Source organism: Talpa occidentalis, unplaced genomic scaffold, assembly GCF_014898055.3.
Source record: "Talpa occidentalis isolate TD23 unplaced genomic scaffold, MPIMG_talOcc4v2.1 talOcc4.15, whole genome shotgun sequence".
Taxonomy (NCBI): Eukaryota; Metazoa; Chordata; class Mammalia; order Eulipotyphla; family Talpidae; genus Talpa; species Talpa occidentalis.
In genome coordinates this window covers 1,824,580-1,842,667 of record NW_023601543.1, presented here as the reverse complement: position 1 = coordinate 1,842,667, position 18,088 = coordinate 1,824,580, and the positions used below count along the sequence as shown (strand labels likewise).

The 18,088-nt window shown below is 47.0% G+C and overlaps 1 protein-coding gene and 1 long non-coding RNA gene across 2 annotated transcripts in view; one reads left to right on the top strand and one right to left on the bottom strand.

Moving 5' to 3' along the window:
• The window catches only part of LOC129145848 (uncharacterized), a 44,465-nt gene extending 28,241 nt beyond the window's left edge, over positions 1 to 16,224 (top strand). Inside the window, exons 2-4 of the long non-coding RNA XR_008551951.1 lie at positions 6,212 to 6,347; positions 10,975 to 11,299; positions 15,976 to 16,224. This is a non-coding gene — a long non-coding RNA (uncharacterized LOC129145848). The remainder of the gene's footprint in view (positions 1 to 6,211; positions 6,348 to 10,974; positions 11,300 to 15,975) is intronic.
• The window catches only part of GABRA3 (gamma-aminobutyric acid type A receptor subunit alpha3), a 90,963-nt gene that overhangs the window by 7,121 nt on the left and 65,754 nt on the right, over positions 1 to 18,088 (bottom strand). Inside the window, 4 exon segments of the mRNA XM_054695504.1 lie at positions 3,238 to 3,449; positions 6,786 to 6,938; positions 15,089 to 15,187; positions 15,190 to 15,231. Of these exon segments, the coding sequence (XP_054551479.1) occupies positions 3,238 to 3,449; positions 6,786 to 6,938; positions 15,089 to 15,187; positions 15,190 to 15,231 (506 nt within the window).

Below are 18,088 nucleotides of genomic sequence, written 5' to 3'. Positions count from 1 at the left end.
GGACTATGACTAAGATCAGTTAGAAGCAGACCATCGTATGGGGTATTCGCCAAGGTGTCAGAATGCAGAAGTCTTTTTCTGGAGACCTTCAGTTCCAGAAGAGAAACTGCTGCTCCTTGGAAAGCATGTACCTGCCTGTGGACACCACACACAGTAGGCAGGCTCTGGGGCCTGGACTACTCTGTACACAGGCTTTGAACTGTCCCTTCATTGCACCCCTGGCTTTGTTCTCTGCTGTACGAGCTCCTCAAACACTGCATTTCTCCAGAGTTCGACCTTACTTCAGCTTGAGAAATCCGTTCTTATTGTTTTTCCAGGTTCATTCTTCTAAAAAAACATGAAAATATTTTGTCTGATTGAAACCCCTTCTCCAGTTCCCCCATGCCATGGGTTCACACAGGCTTGCTTGCTTTCATCTGAGTACGCTCTTCAAAAGGAGCAGCGATAAACACACGTCATTGCTCCTCAGAAGCCCACAGTTCGTCTGTTTTCAGGATGCTCTTTCAAAGAAGTCATTTGTCTTCATTTGAAAATGAGGTTTTGCTTCCAAGTACTTCTTTTCCTTTATAATCTCTCTCCCCACATTTTCTCTAGTGCCTGGTCACAGTACAGGTCAGAAATAGATTTTTAAATCATTGATTTTTTTAAAGTTTCAGGCTCAGGCTCAACCATTCTAGCTTTCTGAAGCAAAAAAGCTGTAATATGTCTGCTAAAGGAATAAAAAAACTGAAATAATTTATAATTAAATTCTAATATTTTTACTATAATGCACTTGATTTTTTCTTGTGGGTCAGTGCTGCTCACTGTAGCGGTGCTAGGCCAAGTAGAGCAGGCTCAGGTTAGAGAACCATTTTTATGCCTCACATAGTTGTTTTCCCCAAACTTCATAACTGCCTTCTTTTAGATAACTTAAATGGAATGACCATGGAGACGGGGCGCTAAGGAGAATAACTAGACCCCCATCTTTGCTTAAGCGATTCTTGTTCTCTTTTGTTCATTTTCAGTCCTGTTGGAATTGGTCATCGGTTTTGACATCCACATCTACAGTCTCTTAACAATCTCATCTAGTTCTCACTCTGTCTTCAAACCACCCCCGCACCTCTTTCCAGCCACAAAAAAAAAAAAAAATCTACCAGATTTTCACAAGGCATCCGTGACAGCCTTTCAGATACCTCAAATTAGCAATCATCATCCCCTTGAGACATCTGTCCTTCCTCCGTAATAACCAAACTGGAACAGTGTGCTTTAAACATGGTCTAATCAGTACAGACTAAAAGGGGGGCTCAGGATTTCAGTTTTTCTAGATAATTCTTAGCTCAGATTCAAATCAAATTTGATTTTTGAGGGTTACGCCACATACAAGGCTAACATTAAGTCTCTGTAGTCCCTGTATCCCAGCTTATTTGTAATGTGCAACTGTTGTAAGATTTTCTATCCCAGAACCATATTTTTTTTTGTATTTATGGATAAGAGTCCAGGAAGGCTTTCCTGAAACAAAAACAGCTATGAATCTACAAGGCTTAAAAGGCATATGTAGTCCTAGGAAAAATTTGTACAGAGAGATCAAGATATATCCTTGAAAAGTAACTGGAATTTGTAAATAAAAGACACATTCTAGGCAATAAAATCAAGTCACCCTATTGCGTGGGAGACTCTGAGGCTGCTTTCGAATTTTGGCGTAACAGCATTCGGGGCTGGAGCTGAGTACAGCACGCAATGGCCATGTGACGTCAGAGGAGAGACGTTACCCGTGAGTCAGACAACAGCCCAGCTACAGTGCAAGTATAAGCACTGGTGACAGGTAATCTTACACAGGCAAGACAGTAGGAAGATGGCCCCCATGGGCCCTTCTTAAGCTTCTAGAGGATCGTCTTGAGGTAACTAAGCAATGAAAGGAAAAATGGAGAACGGGCTATTTTGAGAAAAGAGCACTTTTAAATGTAGACTGTAACTAATCAAGTCTAGGAATCACGGCTACATAAAAGCACTAAGTGCTCTGTGACTTGACACTGCAGACATTGTGATGTAGCAAAGCAAAGTTGGGGGATGACAGGGCCTGGCAGAGAGGGCGAGGGGCTCGTTCCCTCGCATCGTGTCGAGCCACAGGGGTCAGCTGCAATGTCAAGCCTTGAAGGACACAGAGGTGACACCTCGACTAAGTATAAAAAAAGCATCCAAAATGCCCTATGGTAGAGTAGGTGGAGGCAGTAGAAACACGTGTTTCCTCATAATCTATACCAAGTTAACAAATTCTATCTAAATGAATAGTTAACATCTAGTCTGGAATTTTGCCAAGTCACTGGTTAGTATTCTAAGGAATATAGCTCTTCCTCCATTTGAAAAATCCTGTCTTTTCCCCCTAATTCTTCAAAGAGGGCTAGAATGGTTCTGGGACCACAGCTGCTAGTTCTTTCGGCATCTTTGGGCATTCGCCCCTAGAGCTAGAGACTGGAACACTTCGAAAGCTGCCGGGAACAATAATCTTGATTTAACTGTATTCATGTCTTATCTCCAGCAACTGCAGTGGGTTTATTGTTTTTTCCTTCCTTCCCATCCACCCGCCACCCCAAGTAACATTTATCCCACTTTAACTGGGGCCCAGAACCTGCGTAAGAAGACCAGCTAGCTAGGAAGATGACGCAGGCCAGTCCCTGCTCTCAAGAAGTGCAGTCCAGTGAGGGGGCAGACAAATAACTCCAATACAAATAAATGCTTTTAATATCAGGAGCACGCTTCCCTGCCAAGAAAAGCTAAAGCTATCTGGATGCTTCTGAAGAGGCTCTGTGGACAAAACAGCATTTTTATCTGGGTTTTGAAGAATGAGTAGATATTTACCAGGTAGGAAAATATCATTCCAGGTAAAAAAATCAGCCATGGGCGGATGATTTTAAGTGATGATAACGATCGCTTTGGTGGGCGTGTGATGGGAACATACTGGAAAGTGGGGGGATGGGCATGGCTCTAGCGAGTGTTCTCTGGGTCGCAGAGACATTCCACACTGTTGGCCCTGAGTGGCGCAGTTTGGGCCCCATCACAAGACACCGCCCTCTGTGGCACCTGCCCTCCAGGGAACACTCCACGCAGCTGAGAGGCACTCCCGTTGAGAGCGGGATTGGTGACCCCAGTGAAGAGCGCACAGCCCCGGCCAGAGGGGCGCAGGCTGCAGGCTTCTCACTCCTGGTTGCAATCCAGCTCTCTCAAGGAGGGCCTCCCAGCCTTGACCATCGCTTAGCTCACCTTCGCCTCCAGGGCCTCAGGTACCTTCTTGCCTTCCCAGGCCCAGCTCCGTTTGGTGAAGTAGTTGACAGTGGCGAATTCAATCAGCGCAGAAAATACGAAGGCATAACAGACGGCTATGAACCAATCCATGGCCGTCGCGTACGCCACTTTAGGCAAGGAGTTTCTGGCACTGATACTCAGTGTGGTCATGGTGAGCACAGTGGTGACGCCTGGGGGAGAGAGGACAAGCTGCAGTCACTGGAGATCGCATGTCCCATGAGGTTACCACTCCCTCTGTGAGCGGCAGCACTAAGCCCCACTGGAAGCACCCCTTTAAAGTGAGTAGCACAGAATGTCACCCAGCTCCTCCTGTCACCGTCACAGCCTGGTCACCCCTCCTCCCTGTGGCTTCCGGAGGAGTCATCCATGGAGCCCGTTTGGTTGTGAAAAGTGACAGAAACCTCCCCTGGGGCTGGAGCCGCCCTCCTGTAGCTCCCAGCCCGAGGCCCGATTGCACAGCGCTGGCCACGCTGGCCGGCCGGGGTGATGCCGTTTCCTTGTGGGTGTGTCCCTTTCCAGACAGGGCCCAGTCCCATCCTCCCCTGTTCTGGTAGTTCTCTTCTCAACAGCCCAGAACCGAGCCCAAGCTCAGGACAGGGTAGGGTTTTCACTTCCCTGAGCCCGGGCGCGCGGTAGCAAGGCAGCACGCCAGCGACAAGGCGTTTCCACACCATCTACAAGGGGCTGCCTCGGTGCTGCTGGGCGCCACAGCTCACCCAAACCAGCCCAATAGCTAGTGCTTGTAAGTTTTTGCCCAAGCAGAGCTTGCTTTTAGACGAATCGATTCTTTTTCTTGGTCGGCGGATCGGGTAGGATGCATATAAGACTTTATTTCCCTCTTTTCTCCCTGAGTGGTACATTCCCTCATTTCCTCTTCCCTTGTGAATAAACCTTGTATCAACCTTCTGTGGGCGCCTGCAGCGGAGTATTCATAAGTCCCTTGTAAGGGCGCGGGGGTGAGGACCCCCAGCCAGGCACCCTGTTTTATATCGGGGCTGCCCTGTCGCAAAATCAGTGTGTCTAAGCTTTCTCTTTATTTTCAGGTGTTTCGTTATAATGTGTCTGTGTCTTCTCATTTATCCTACTTGGGTTCATAGGATTTCTTGCAATTGCGGTTTTTTGTCCTGTATTATTTCTTCAAAAATTGCTTCGCTGTCGTCCTATCCTTCTCTCCCTCTGGGATTCCAAGTAGGTCTAAGTCACGTATCGTCTCCATAGATAATGTGTCCATTCGCTAATACATTTCCCCCATCTTTTTTTGTCTTTCCAGGTTTCACAGTCCCTATTTTCTTCCAGTTCATAGGCTCTCCCTGTACCTGAACCTAAACCGCTGAGCTTTTCATCCACATTGTCCAGCTTTAGATTGTCTAGTGTGCTCGCTGTCCTGGACTTAGATGACGGAATTCTCAGGTTTCTTTTCTCTACCTACATATAGTCATCATTGCTATTTGAATGTTTGATAGATTATCCGGAGTCCTGGAGGTATTTTTTTAATTAGGTTATGATTTATATCCAAATAGTTCACACACATCAGTGTCTGGGTGAATGTATACAAGCGTATAACTACTACCCCAATCACGATAGAGAATATTTCTCCCACACCAGCAAGGTCTCGTTTATCTAGTTTCAGTCAATCTATCACCTTAGGGGAAGCACTACCTGACACCGTAACTTTGTTTTACCTATTTTGGGATTTCATATAAATAGAATCATACATATTATTTTGTGTCTGGGTTCCTAGCTTTACAAAAATTTTGAGATCTGTCCATATTGTTAAGTGAATCGATAGTCATTAATCCACCATACAAATATGCCATGATAGGATTCATCCATTCACTTGCTGATGGACATCTGGATGGCTTCTAGTTTGGAGCTTTTATGAAAAAGCAGTTATGAACATTCTTGTATAAGCCTTTTATAGGTACATATATCTTCATTTCACTTGGATATAACCTAGGGATGAACTACTACTTAGATGTCAGGGTAACTGTATTTTTAACTTTATGGGCTCCAGCTCCTTCCTTGGTGGTTATTCCATTTTACAACCTCAGCAGCACAGATATTTGGATCATCAGTCTTTAATTTCAGCCATTCTAACATTTATGATGTGTTCTTGCCATCACGTTGTCACTTTAATTTGCATTTCCCTGATTTAAAATATTTTTATGTGCTTATGGGCGTTTATACACACACACACATACACACACACACTTGGTGAAATGTCTGTTCATGTATTTTTCCAATTTTTAAAATTGGAGTCTTAGTATTTTATTATTAGGTTGCAGGAGTCTTTATATTTCTGGAGTAGATGCTTTGTCAGATCCGTACGTATATAAAATATATTCTTCCAGTCCCTGGCCGGCCTTTTGCATTTTCTTAATGTTATCCTTGATGAGTGAAAGTTTTTAATTTTGATCAAGTCCCATTTATTCTTTTTTCTTCACTGTTAGTACTTTTGTGCACTAAGAAAGCTGCAAAGATACTGTCTTGTATTTAGTTCTAAGAGCATTGCATTTGTTAGCTTTTATATTTAAGACCATGGTCGATCTCAGATTAACTCTCCGCAATGCACCATCTTCTCGCTACAACAGCATCAACGCATGTGATTACCATCCCGTGTTTAGTTCTTTTTCCATCTGGGCCCTTGAGTATTTCCTTTAATTTCATATGTGCTCAGATCTGAAAAAGAGTGCTTCCGAATATTTTTCAGGCTCTCACATTTCTTATATTTCCCAAAATGGGCATCTTTAACCTACTCCCTCCACGTCACTAGCAGTTGCCTTTACTTAAGATCATTACCTAGCCAGCATAGCAAAAAACAGTTCCTAGCTGCCATGCTACCCGCACTGGCATAGCATTCACCCGGATGCTGCTCCTGCTCACTCCCCTGGGATCACACCTTCTGTTTGTTTCTTTTTCCGCTATTTTGCAGGTTACTGTTTCTGCACCTCCGTCTCTTCCCCTGCTGACCTAAAATGCTGCCCTTCTGTGTGGGTACCGCGCACATCCAAGTGTGTGCCTCATGGCCGCAACTGCTACAAAGACCGTCGTTTAGTCGACTAAAGGAGGTAATTAACATTTATCGCCTAAAAAATCTTACAGTGGGAAAAACAGGCAGATCATGTTTTATATGCTTTAAGTCTCTCAGGGAAAAGTGTTAATGATATGCAAAGCTCTTCTTAGACACCAGTAAATTTAAACTATGAGAATTTCTCTGATTATAGGTACTATTGCAAAACCCTTCAAACTTTGCAGCGCCTTTACTGAATGTCAGATAGTTCGTACTTTAAAAAAAAGCTAGAGGAAAAACAGCAGACACCCATACCAAAAAAATAAGTGGGTCACAAGAAAGTGTTGTCAGCTCCTCAGCCATCACCTCCCCAGCTCTGTGCACTCATGGGTGCCTGAAACAGAGGTCCCAGGACTTGGCTCCTGTTAGTGGTCTCCCCCCTCCACTCTGAGTGTCCCTCACGTCCCTCCCTCCCAATCCCAAAGGCAGCACTCACCAAACACCGTGCGGGCGGGGACAGACTCTCGGTTAAGCCAGAAAGACACTTGTGACAGGATGACAGTCATGATACATGGCAAGTAGGTCTGGATCACAAAGTAGCCAATTTTCCGCTTCAGATGGAAATGGGTTGTCATGACGACATATTCCCCTGGAGAGAGAGAAATCGGGTGGATGCAGTTGGATAAACATTGGGGGACCAAGGTGAGCCCCGATTCTGTTCACGAAGCTCCTTAACCTCACATCCCAAGCACGGCGTCCCGGTGCCTCCTAGATGCGACCTTGCAGGAAGCCGGTGCAGCTGTTACTCTCACTGCCTAGGCCACATAGCAGAGGCACAGAGGCTGCGCGCGCGCCCTAGGTAACCAGACAGGTGAGTGGTGGCGCCTGAGGGCAGGTCCAGAGGCCCAGGCCCTGCCCCTGCGCTGCTGCAGTGGACTTGCCAGGAGAACCAAAAGGCCACCGAGCAGAACATGGGCTCCAAATAGGGCGGACGCTTACTGGTTCTTCCTGCGTAGCATGCCCCTCTGAGGGCTTCAGGACCATTCCATGCCCTACGCCCCATCCTGCGAGTGGTGGCGGCACTCGCCCCGCCTTGCCACATGCACTAGGCATCGTCTGCCTCAGCTTTGCTTGCCAACAGCGTGTCAGAGTCAAGTCTCCTCTGGGAATGACTATCTTCACCCCACTTCTAGCTCTCATGCTCTCCTGGCTCCCTCCTGCCTCGTGACTGTCAGCCTCCTTCGCTGTTTCCCTTAAATTTCTAAACATTTGAGGATGTCAGGACTCAGCGCTCATCTGTCCCTTGCACGTGCCCTCGCCACTCTGGCATCGGCTCTTGTCTTTCCCTCGCGTCTAAGCTCTGATAATGCCCCAGTGTCTAGATTTGCCCTCTCAGAGCCAGGGAGTAAGGCTGAAGCATAAAGAGCAAGAAAAGTCACCTAAGGATGGTAAGAGAAGTAGTTCCTCTTTGCCACCACCTTCCCAGCCCTAGAAAGCTCAGCTCCAGGTCTGTGGTTTCTCCAGAGGGTACAGGGTATCAGGCTCTCCAGGATTCCCCTGCAAACCCACTTCTATCTCTGCTCATGGGTAACACCAGGGGAACTGGCAGGGCCAGAGCACTTGGGGGCATGTGGATCAAAGAAGGGGCTGCAACTTGAAGCCACCGCCAGTGCACAGTCCCTGCCAGCTGCCTCGCCTGGTCAGAGTCCAGCCGTGGCTTCCCAGGAAACCAACTCTGAGCGCAGCCTGCAGCTCTGGGGACAGGGCACGGGAAGCCCAGCCAACGGGGTAGCTGTGATGGGCAGAACGCCACTGGGGTCCTCACCCGACAGCGGCTCATGCCCCGGGGATCATGCCTCCCACACCCACCAGAATGGTGACTGCAGGGGTTCAAAACCCATCTGGTGCCTCCCTGGTGGCGCAGCGGTTGAGTGCTGGGCTGCGAAGCTGCCCGCAGCCTCTGCAGTGCCAGTTCGATCCCCGGCTGCTCCCCAGCCACCAGCGAGGGTCCCACATGGCGCACAGACCTCTCCTGCCGCCCGCTGCTCCCCTCAGCAGTGTACTTCGGTCCTTCTGCCTTCTCTGCTCCCCGCTCTGGCTCTGGTGAATTCTCTCACCCTCCCACACTTCTGACTGTACCCAGTGCTTGTATAAATAAATCTTAAAAAAAAAAAAAAACACCCATCTGCCTAGGCACCCACCAGGAGGGTCACTGCCAGGTTCAAGCCTGGCAACTGGCAGCACTGCCCCACCCTCACCCAAGAAGTACCATCACACCACGTAAGGCTCCAGCCCCCACACCAGCCTTTGAGCATGCCAGGGCTATCCTGACATCCACAGCAACTTGGGGCGGGGGTATCCTGAAGCTGCATATAGCTAGTCCCACTTCGGGCAGAGCTCCCCGGTGGCCCTGCTCTGTACAGCAGAGCATGATCCACTGCATCGTGAAGAATGGGAACATGGGCAGATGGCCGGCACCGACCGAGCTAGAATTTCTAACGATACCTCGCCCAGCAAAGGAACAGAGCCCGGGACAAACTGACTTACTTCAGGCATGAATTCTACCAAACATTTACTGAAGAATGAATGCCAAGCCTCCTTAAACTAGCCCAAAAAGTTGAAGAAGAGGGAACACTCTCAAACTCATTGTAGAAGGCTAGCATCACCCTGATACCAAAACCAGATAAGGAACACTATAAGAAGTTACAGGTCAATATCTCTGAAGAACACAGGTACAGTGAGTCAACAAATACTAGCCAACAGAATTCAATAGCACTTTAAAACTTTAAAATGATGATATAGCACCATCTAATAGGATTTAGTCCTTAATGAAATGATGGTTCAAATCAATAATAGAATGGATGATAAAAAAATATACGATCATCACAATAGATGTGAGGAAAGCATTTCACAAAATTCAACATCCTGTTAGGATACACAACTCAGTAAATCAGGTACAAAAAAAATGTATCTCAACATAATAAAAGCAATGTATTCCAAGTCCACAGCTAACATCATACTGAATGGACAAAACTAATATATAGTCCTGGGAGTCCTAGAAAGAGCAATTGGCAAGAAAAGGATATAGTAAACCCCCAAATAGTAAATGAAGAAAAACACCAGTCAGTTTGCACATGACATGGTCATAGATAGCCCTAAAAAGTCCACCAAAAAATACGTTCAAATTCAGAAAGGTTTCAGGCTACAATGCCAGCACACAAAAAGCACTTGCATTTCTATATACTGCCAACACGTTTTCTAAAACAGACATTAAGGAAACAACCCCATTTATAATATTATGAAAATATAATGTGTTATTATATACAAATAATGTGCTAGCATCCAATAAAATACTTAGGAACAATTTAACCAAGAAAGTGAAATTTAGAGGTATATAGAAAACTACAGCACACTGATAAAATAGATTGAAGACAACACAAATAATCGGACCCCTATAGACATCATTCAAAGATTAACTTGATTAATAATTAAATGTCAGACATGAAGCCACTGTAGTGAAACAGAGCGCAACATCTCGACATTGGTTTTGGCAATGACTCTGTGAACGTGGCTCTGAAAGCACAGGTTGCAACAGTCAAATAAGCACAGCTACAGCCCAGTAAAAGGCTTCCATGCGGCAAAGAAAACCATCAGCAAAGCGAATAGGCAGCCTGCAGAATGGGCTAAAATATTTGTACGCCACATATCTGAAAAAGGCTATTACCCGAGATGTATAAGGCATGCCCACAACGCAACAAGAAATGATGCCAGCAGGTACATAAAAGGTGCCTCTGCGTCACTCGTCACCAGGGAAATGCAATTCCAAAGCCAAGACAAGCCACTCGCAGCGGTCAGATGCCGAGCAGGCGAACGGCAAGACGGGACAACTGCTGTGGAGAGCAGAAGACAGGCGCGCCCTCGTGCACTCAGCACGGCTTCCCTTAAACGTAACACTGATTTTTCCATCTCTGTCCTCTTCTCTGCCAAAGTGGAAACTGAAACTCTGATCAGATTGGAAGATTTTTTCCCAGCTTCCCATCTAATTCCCTCCCTGTCTCAGCTTATTAAGCTTATTAAGCACCATCTGTATTGTGGGTGAAATACTCCAGGGTATAACATAAAACATAATGCAATGTATTCACAAATAACTTATGTATGGATCTGAAATACAGAAGTTTAGTAAATGAACACTTTACATAATTGAAAATATTTGTGTAAAATGCACGCCGCGCTGGCCCCTCCCTGGCCTCGCCTGCCTCTGCTCCGTGTGTCTCATGATGAAGAACGACCCCGCTAGGTGGGCAAGGAAGTTTCCCCAGCTTTTGCGCTCCAGCCTGTTAAGTTCCATCATGCTAAGTGTGAAATATTTGAGAATACAATGTAAAACACGTTCACTATTTCGCTAGTTTCAAAGGCTGTAAAAGACACAAAAGAGTTTCTGCAACAACTTGGCAAAATAATTCATTATACTTCCCGAGTGGATAGATTTTCTTAAATTCAGGTTGGGCATTTTTCCATCTCTCCATCGGAGCTTCTACTTTATCTCAGCTCCTGTATTCTTTTCCTGTCTCTCTCTGATTTTTCTTTGTGTCTCTTTCACTCGCTTATTTTCTGCTTCATCTTTAACTTCCAATGCTACATGCCTGAAGAGATAATATGACATCAATAAAACTATTTTTTGACAGATGGCCAAAGAAAGATGGAGAAATAAGATCATACATCCAAATCATCCTCTTAGAAAATTAATGCAATAATTTGCCAAATGAAGAAAGATGGAGTCAGAGTTGAAAATCTTGTTAACAACTAGCCACAGATTTGGAAGGAATTTCATCCATTTATTTAACGCACGTTTGAATCTGCAACCACAAGCTGGAACCCTCTGCTTCAAATTACTTCATACCAACAACTGACAGTATCCTGAGAGAAGCACTCACATAAAGCGGAATGTCCATGCATTGTAGGTTTTTCCTGGCCCAACTTCCTGCTAATAATACGCTGGCCCCCACACAGGTGAGTATTATCGAAATGCAGAAAGAAATGCCCGTAATTTAGTGTTATGTAAAAACAATTTGCATGTGTGCGAGGTACTGTTTGTGGAGAGATGGTTGCTAAGTAAGAGGGTATCAAAGGGCATAAGCCCCCTCCGAAACACCCATCTCGCTTCCACTTCAAGGAGCTATAATTGTTTGTGTGTCTGTCTACAGATATTATCCCTATACTAATATATATTCCCATGCTGCTTGGTTTTCTGTGCTTTGCTCTTTTCACTCAATATATCCTGTAGGTATTCCCACTGCACGGTACATAAAGAACTTCCTCTGTGCTGCTTAGAGCTGCGTAGTATTGAACTGTGTGAGTAAATTTTAATATATTCAGTCACCTCCCAGGGGTGAACTCAGGACGAACCTGAATTCACTTTGCCCGTGGACACAACAAATCCACAAGTAAATATGGATTATTTACTCAAAAGTAAACCTGAGAACCAGATAAACTGAATTTCCGATAACAAAAGATAAAAAGGCAGCAGCACCAAGAGAGGTAGGAGAGACAGCCCTCCTTTCTAGAGTTTGCCCAAGGAAGAAACTCCACCCTAGGTGCAACAATTTACATATGGGGGGTGGCAACACTTGGATTATGAACTGCGGAGATGGAGCCAAGTCCCCGGATTCCTGACATTTCAGGCCGGTGAGAAAGAAGCCCAGGAAAAGCAAAGAGCTGTAGGGAATGAAAGGATCCAATGCTGTAACAATGGCTTGAAAAGTGGGCCTCCCCTGGTGTTACAGCGGTTGAGCGCTGGGCTGTGAAGCTGCCCGCAGCCTCTGCAGTGCCGGTTCCATCCCCGGCAGCTGGCGAGGGTCCCACATGGCTCCCAGACCTCTCCTGCCGCCCGCTGCTCCCCTCAGCAGTGTGTTTCATCAGTCTGCCTGTTCTGTTCCCCGCTCTGGTGAATCCTCTCACCCTCCCGTACTTCTGACTGTACCCAGTGCTTGTATAAATAAACAAATCTTTAAAAACAAACAAACAAAACAATGGTCTGAAAAGTGCCCACACCCTAGACAAATGCGCCGCAATCACCACGCTTGCCGTGTCTGCCCGCCTGAGACGGGAAACTGTCGGGACAGTCCCCTGAACAGAACTGCTGGTGGGCATCCCTCTCGTCAGCTCACAAGACCTTGCTAACAGCAGTACTGGTGGGCATCGTGTTGGATGCCACTGGTGGGCATCGTACTGGAGCCTGTGGCAAATCCCAAGAAGATCTCTACCAACATATTCACACTATGGAATACTACTCTGCTGAATGGAAAGATGAAACGCAGCCATTTTCACCAAAATAGAAGGAGGGCCTTATGTAAAGTAAATCAGAACAATAAAAACTAGACATTTACATAGCAGATAATTTACTACAGGGAAATACAACAACTAGTGGACATGACAGTGCATGGGCTCTGAGATTAGGAGGGAGGAGCGAGGAGAAAGGGAAAAGGCCTGGGGGGTGGGGAATTCATGGCCAAGCTAAATAACTTGCAGAGGATACACAGGTGGCTGCTGGGGCAGGAGGTAGGGACTTAAACCTAGCATCCTCTGACCCCAGAACCAGAGAACCTTACATATGCAGAGCTATCTTGGCCACCACTGCGTCAAGGATCCATGGACAGCCCCACTGCAGAGAGAACACTGAGGCTAAGGAAAGTAAAGGGACCCAGAAAGCCTCGTCCCTAAGAGACCCCTGGACAACATGAAGATGAGTAATACTCACATACAGGGTTTCCAGAAGGACAACCGAAAGAGCCAGAAAAATTAAGTGAGGAAATCATGACTGAAAACTTCCACTGTCTGGGGAAGGGTGTAGACATTCAAGTTCAGGAGATCTAGAGCGTTCAAATAAGAGGACCCAAAGCGGGCCATACCAAGAGACATTAAAATTAAAATGCTAAAATTTAGAGAGAATCTGAAAAGCAAAGACAGGAAAAAAAAAAACAAAACAGCTTGTTTCATGGAAGGGAAACTCAGTAGCTTTTTTCCAAAAGAAAATTTGCAGGCCAGAAGTGCTGAACGGAAACAACTGCCAACCAGCAGTGGTTTGCTTGGCAAGGCTATGGCTCAGAGCTGAAGGAGAGAGCTACATCTTCCTGGGAAAGCAAACGCTAAAGGACTTCCCCACCACTGTGCCGGCTCGGGAAGAAACGTTCGCGATGCTTCTCAACTGGACAGACAGTGACTAATAACAGGAAACAAGTAAACACCTCACTGGAAAAGGTGAAGATGGCATAAAAGCAGTTGGTCAATCACCTGTGAAGCAAGAGGGAAGGATGGAAGACTCGTAAACTAGAGCTACAAGAGGGAGTTCAGGGGAGAGAGAGATGGAAAGGGAGACAGGAAGGATTTGGGGGGGCAAGCAGGTAGAGTGTGGGGCTCTGAGAAAAGTAACATGGTTGTCAAGGTGGAACATCGTGCACATAGGATGTTATGCCTGGACGTGACAGTCACCGCAAAGCAGAAAATACACAAAAGAAAATGTTTTTTAAAAAGGTCCCTAAAGATGTCGGTGAACAGAGCCTGCAGATAGCAAGGGAAGGAAGCAAAGAAAAGGCCACACGGGACACAATGAAGAAAAGGGCAGTGAGTGGAAATTCTTATTCTGTTCGTCTTTTCAGTACCGGGCTATGGAAAGACACAAAACCTCAGCAGCCGTCACTAGTCAGGGAAAGGAAACAATGAAAAGCTGGTGGCATGGGGCGGGGGGCCGCGGGGTCTCGGTGTTTGCAAGCAGAGAGAGGGACACTTGGAGGGAGCGCCCCCCGTCTCGCCAGTGAACGTGATAAGCTGTCATGAGTATTAGAAGCCTCTGCAGCACGAGTTCGACCCCCAGCCAGGGAGCTCCCCACACGGCGCAGGAGACCTCTCCTGAGTCCCCGCGGCTCCCCTCAGCAGTGGATCTCGGTGGATCCGCCTGTTCTGCTCCCCGCTCTGTCTCTGGGGCGTCCTCTCACCCCCGCACCCCGCACCTCTGGCCTGTGCCCCAGCGGTTGTACGTATAGATAAATAAATGTTTAAAAAACAAAAATGAATCGTTAAACAACAGAAAGCCCGTGGGCGGGGGGCGCGCACGGAGGACTGCCTGGGAAACGACGGGCCGGGAAGAAGCTGAAGCCCAGGACGACGGCGACGGGGCCCCACGGCGGCCTTCCCGGACACGCGCTGTCCACGCGCCGGGCCAGGCTCTGCGCGAGCGGCTCTTTCAAAGCGGACAAACTCACCCGGTCCCGGTCGTGGCAGCGGACGCGAGGCCACCGGGCAACAGGTGACCCTGCTGCGCGCACCTGGCGGCGGCGGCGCGGGCCGTGGCTCCGGTGGTGCTGCCCGGTGGGGACGAGCTCCGAGCTCGCAGGTGCAGCGGTAGGCGCGGCAGGAGCGGGCGCTCTGGGCAGGAGGGGCCGACAGCCCGGCTGGGGGCGGGGCTGGGGGCGGGGCTGGGGGCGGGGCTGGGGGCAGGGCTTGCCGCGGGGACGGTTGCCGCGGAGCGCTCAGGGCCCGGGTCCCCTCTCTACCCCCAGCCGCCCCCCCGACACGCTCAGGGGGTGGGAAGGCGGAGGCGGGCCTGACCCGGGCCGTGGGAATCGGAGCCTCGTCCCCCACCTGGCACCCCTGCGGGCCCCGCACACCCCCCGAGCACCCCATCACTGCACACACGGTCCGCACAGACGCTGCTCGCGTCCCGCGCCGCGCCGCCCCGAGGAGCCTACGTGAGAACACGGACCGGTGGCTGCGCTGGCCTCGAAACGCCGCGGAAAGAATTACCTGTGCTCGAGCGGATGATTTCGGTCCCAACGACGTGGCCCAGCAGGTCGTACTGATTCAGGCGAGAGCCGTCCTGCGCCACCTCCACGGACTTGTTCTTCCGAGAGTCCAAGAATAAACCACTTCGGCCGTTGTGTAGGCATCTGCAGCACGAAAGCGTCAAGACAAGGTGAAGGGAAAGGAAAATGAGCATCCTTGACACCAGCCCCAGGCTTGCTGTAAGAAAAATAGCCAGAAATGTACTGAAATGTTCTTTAATAAATGCTGACAGGAGCATGTGAGATCAGGTTACAAACAAACACTGGGGGTAACTTTTAATTTAAAAATGAAAAATTTCAAAATTAAAAATAGTCATAATGAATAGATTGCAATTTCCTTTTGAAATTAATTACCCCTTTGATTTGCCAACGAGAAACCCGCCACCTCGTCTGCTGCACCAGGTGTTTACTGTCAGGCCTCTGGAATCCCAGTAGCAAGCAGACACTTCCGTGCACATTGTTCTCACAGGTGGAGGGTAAGGGAAATGCTAAGGGAGAAGGTGGGGTGAATGGCACTCAGTGGCTTAAAAGAAGAGTGTTGCCTTTCCCCCAGACATCACTGGCTCTGCACGGGGGGGGGGGGGGGGGGGGGGGGTGGAATTTCTGCTTGGGGTGAGCATCTGGCACTAACCCAGACGCCCACTCTCATCCAGGGCAGCTGAGCTCCCATTTCAGCTCCCCTTGCCGGCTTCATCCAAGCTCTGAGCCGTCTGCACTTCAAGTCAGTGGCGGTGTCAGCTATTCATGTCCAGAATATGCTCAATTTTTAACTTTTGCATAAAACAAATAATCCTTAGCGACTCTACCAATGAACTAAGATAAATTCCATTTCTCTACAAAACCTTCCAGGTTGGAACGAACATTTCACAAGCATCTGACATAAACACACGTTCTGAGGGATCTGCTCATGTTCGGCTTCCCAGGAGCTTTTTCCAGTACATTTCCTGATTGCTTGTAATGGGCACGATGCTAAGAAGGTCTTCACTCACATCAAAATGTTCTTTAAAATCATGCTATGTTTTATACCTGGGCTCTCATGAGCTGAGGAAAAAATGCCACAATAAATCTAACTTCTCCACATAATATGTGCTGTATGTGATCTCAGTCATTTCTTCAACACACAGACAAGAGTTCCAATTCAACATAATTTCTGCTGTGATCAATAGGTGTTCTATAAATGTGATGTCTCGGAGACATTCTGCTGCCCAGGAAGGTTTGTTGTTTGATGCAGAACTACATTTCCAGCACAACACTAGGGTCTACGTTCAGACCCCAAACCTGCTGTACCTTCAGTCTGTTGTTATGTTTATTAAGATATTCATAGCACACCTTTTAATATCAATTATAGTTTTTATAACACATTGCATATTGCTGCTGTTTTATTTTTTCCACAGATGGCATCTTTGTATGCACACCGAAGGTGCATACACTGTCTTCACTTCTCTTAGGAAACACTCTTCTCAGTTTATTTCTAATTTTGATCGCTAATGGTACAACTATGTCACTTTCCTCTGAATCCAGTGTGTTCTTAATTCTACTATATGTAAAACAAGAGTGCAAGCAAGCTGAGTAATGACAACTGACACTGGATTCTGTTTTCAGGGAGAGCGTGGAAGGTGATGGAACTTTCAGGAGTGGGCAAGTATATGGCCATCACAAGGGACAGCCACTACTCAGCCCCAGGTGGTTGCCCGATGTGGTCAGATAGTCTAATGTCATAAAATAAAAGTGTGGAATTTTATGGGACACTTGCCAGTTTGGTTTTTTTAAAGATTTAATTTATTCATTTATACAAGAACCAGGGTACAAGCCAGATGCGTGGGAGGGTGAGAGGATTCACCAGAGACAGAGTGGGGAACAGAACAGGCAGACTGACGAAATACACTGCTGAGGGGAGCAGCGGGCGAGACAGGAGAGGTCTGCCACGCCATGTGGGTTTCTCCCTGGCAGGCTGGGAATCAAACCCGCACTGCAGAGGCTGCGGATAGCTTCACAGTGCTGCACTCAATCACCTGCACCACTAGGGAGGCCCCCCAAAAGGATTTTCTTGTAGGCTCTCTTAAGCTGAATACCTGGAGCAGACAACCCTGAATATTAGAACCAAAAGCTCAGCACATTCTAGTCATGGATGTGGCCAACAAACACTGAGTGCTTTAGCAAAGTCACTGGGCCCACAGCAGCAATGGCATAATTTCTTTGACAACAATATGGTTTGTTGCACTCACTGAATTTTGGGTATTAAGTCACCTATGTTTCTGGGCTCAGTCCCATTTAAAGATAAAGTCCACGTATAAGTTGCTTAATTGAGTTTGCTCATATTCTGTTGATGTTTTTGGGGTCTATATCCATAAAGGATAGTTGTGGCTTTCTTTCCTTATGGTCTCTGGTTTTGGTATCAGAGTAAGACTGTCCTGATTAAGAAATGTTACCTCCTCTTTTATATTTTTCCAGATGCTGTGAAGATTAATTCCTCTGTAAATATTTCTAGCATGCAAGGGTAAATTCTGGGCCTGTGCTTTTCTTTGTGGGAAGTTATTAAATTACTGTTTAATCTCTTGTTATAGGGCCAATAAACATTTTTATTTCCCCCTTAATTTTAGTAGTGTGTACATTTCTGGGAATTTTCCCATTTCGTTCAGCCATCTAATTTGTTGACATACAAGTGCTCATGGTATTTCTGTACAATCCTGTTTATTTCAGTGAGGTCAGCGGGGAGGTACGAAAAGTCTTTCGTGCTTTTAGTCATTTAATTTCTTTCTCTGCTTCTGTTCTAAGTGCACTTGAGACTAATGTGTTTTCTGCTGTTTGCTGGAGCTCAGTGTGTTTGCATAGTATTGTTCAATCTTCTATTTGTATGTTGACTTTCTGTCTAGTTGTTCAATTGAAAATGGAGTATCGAAAGCTACACTATTATTGTGGAATCGTAGATTTCTCCTTTCAGTTCTGTTAGTTTTGCCTCATG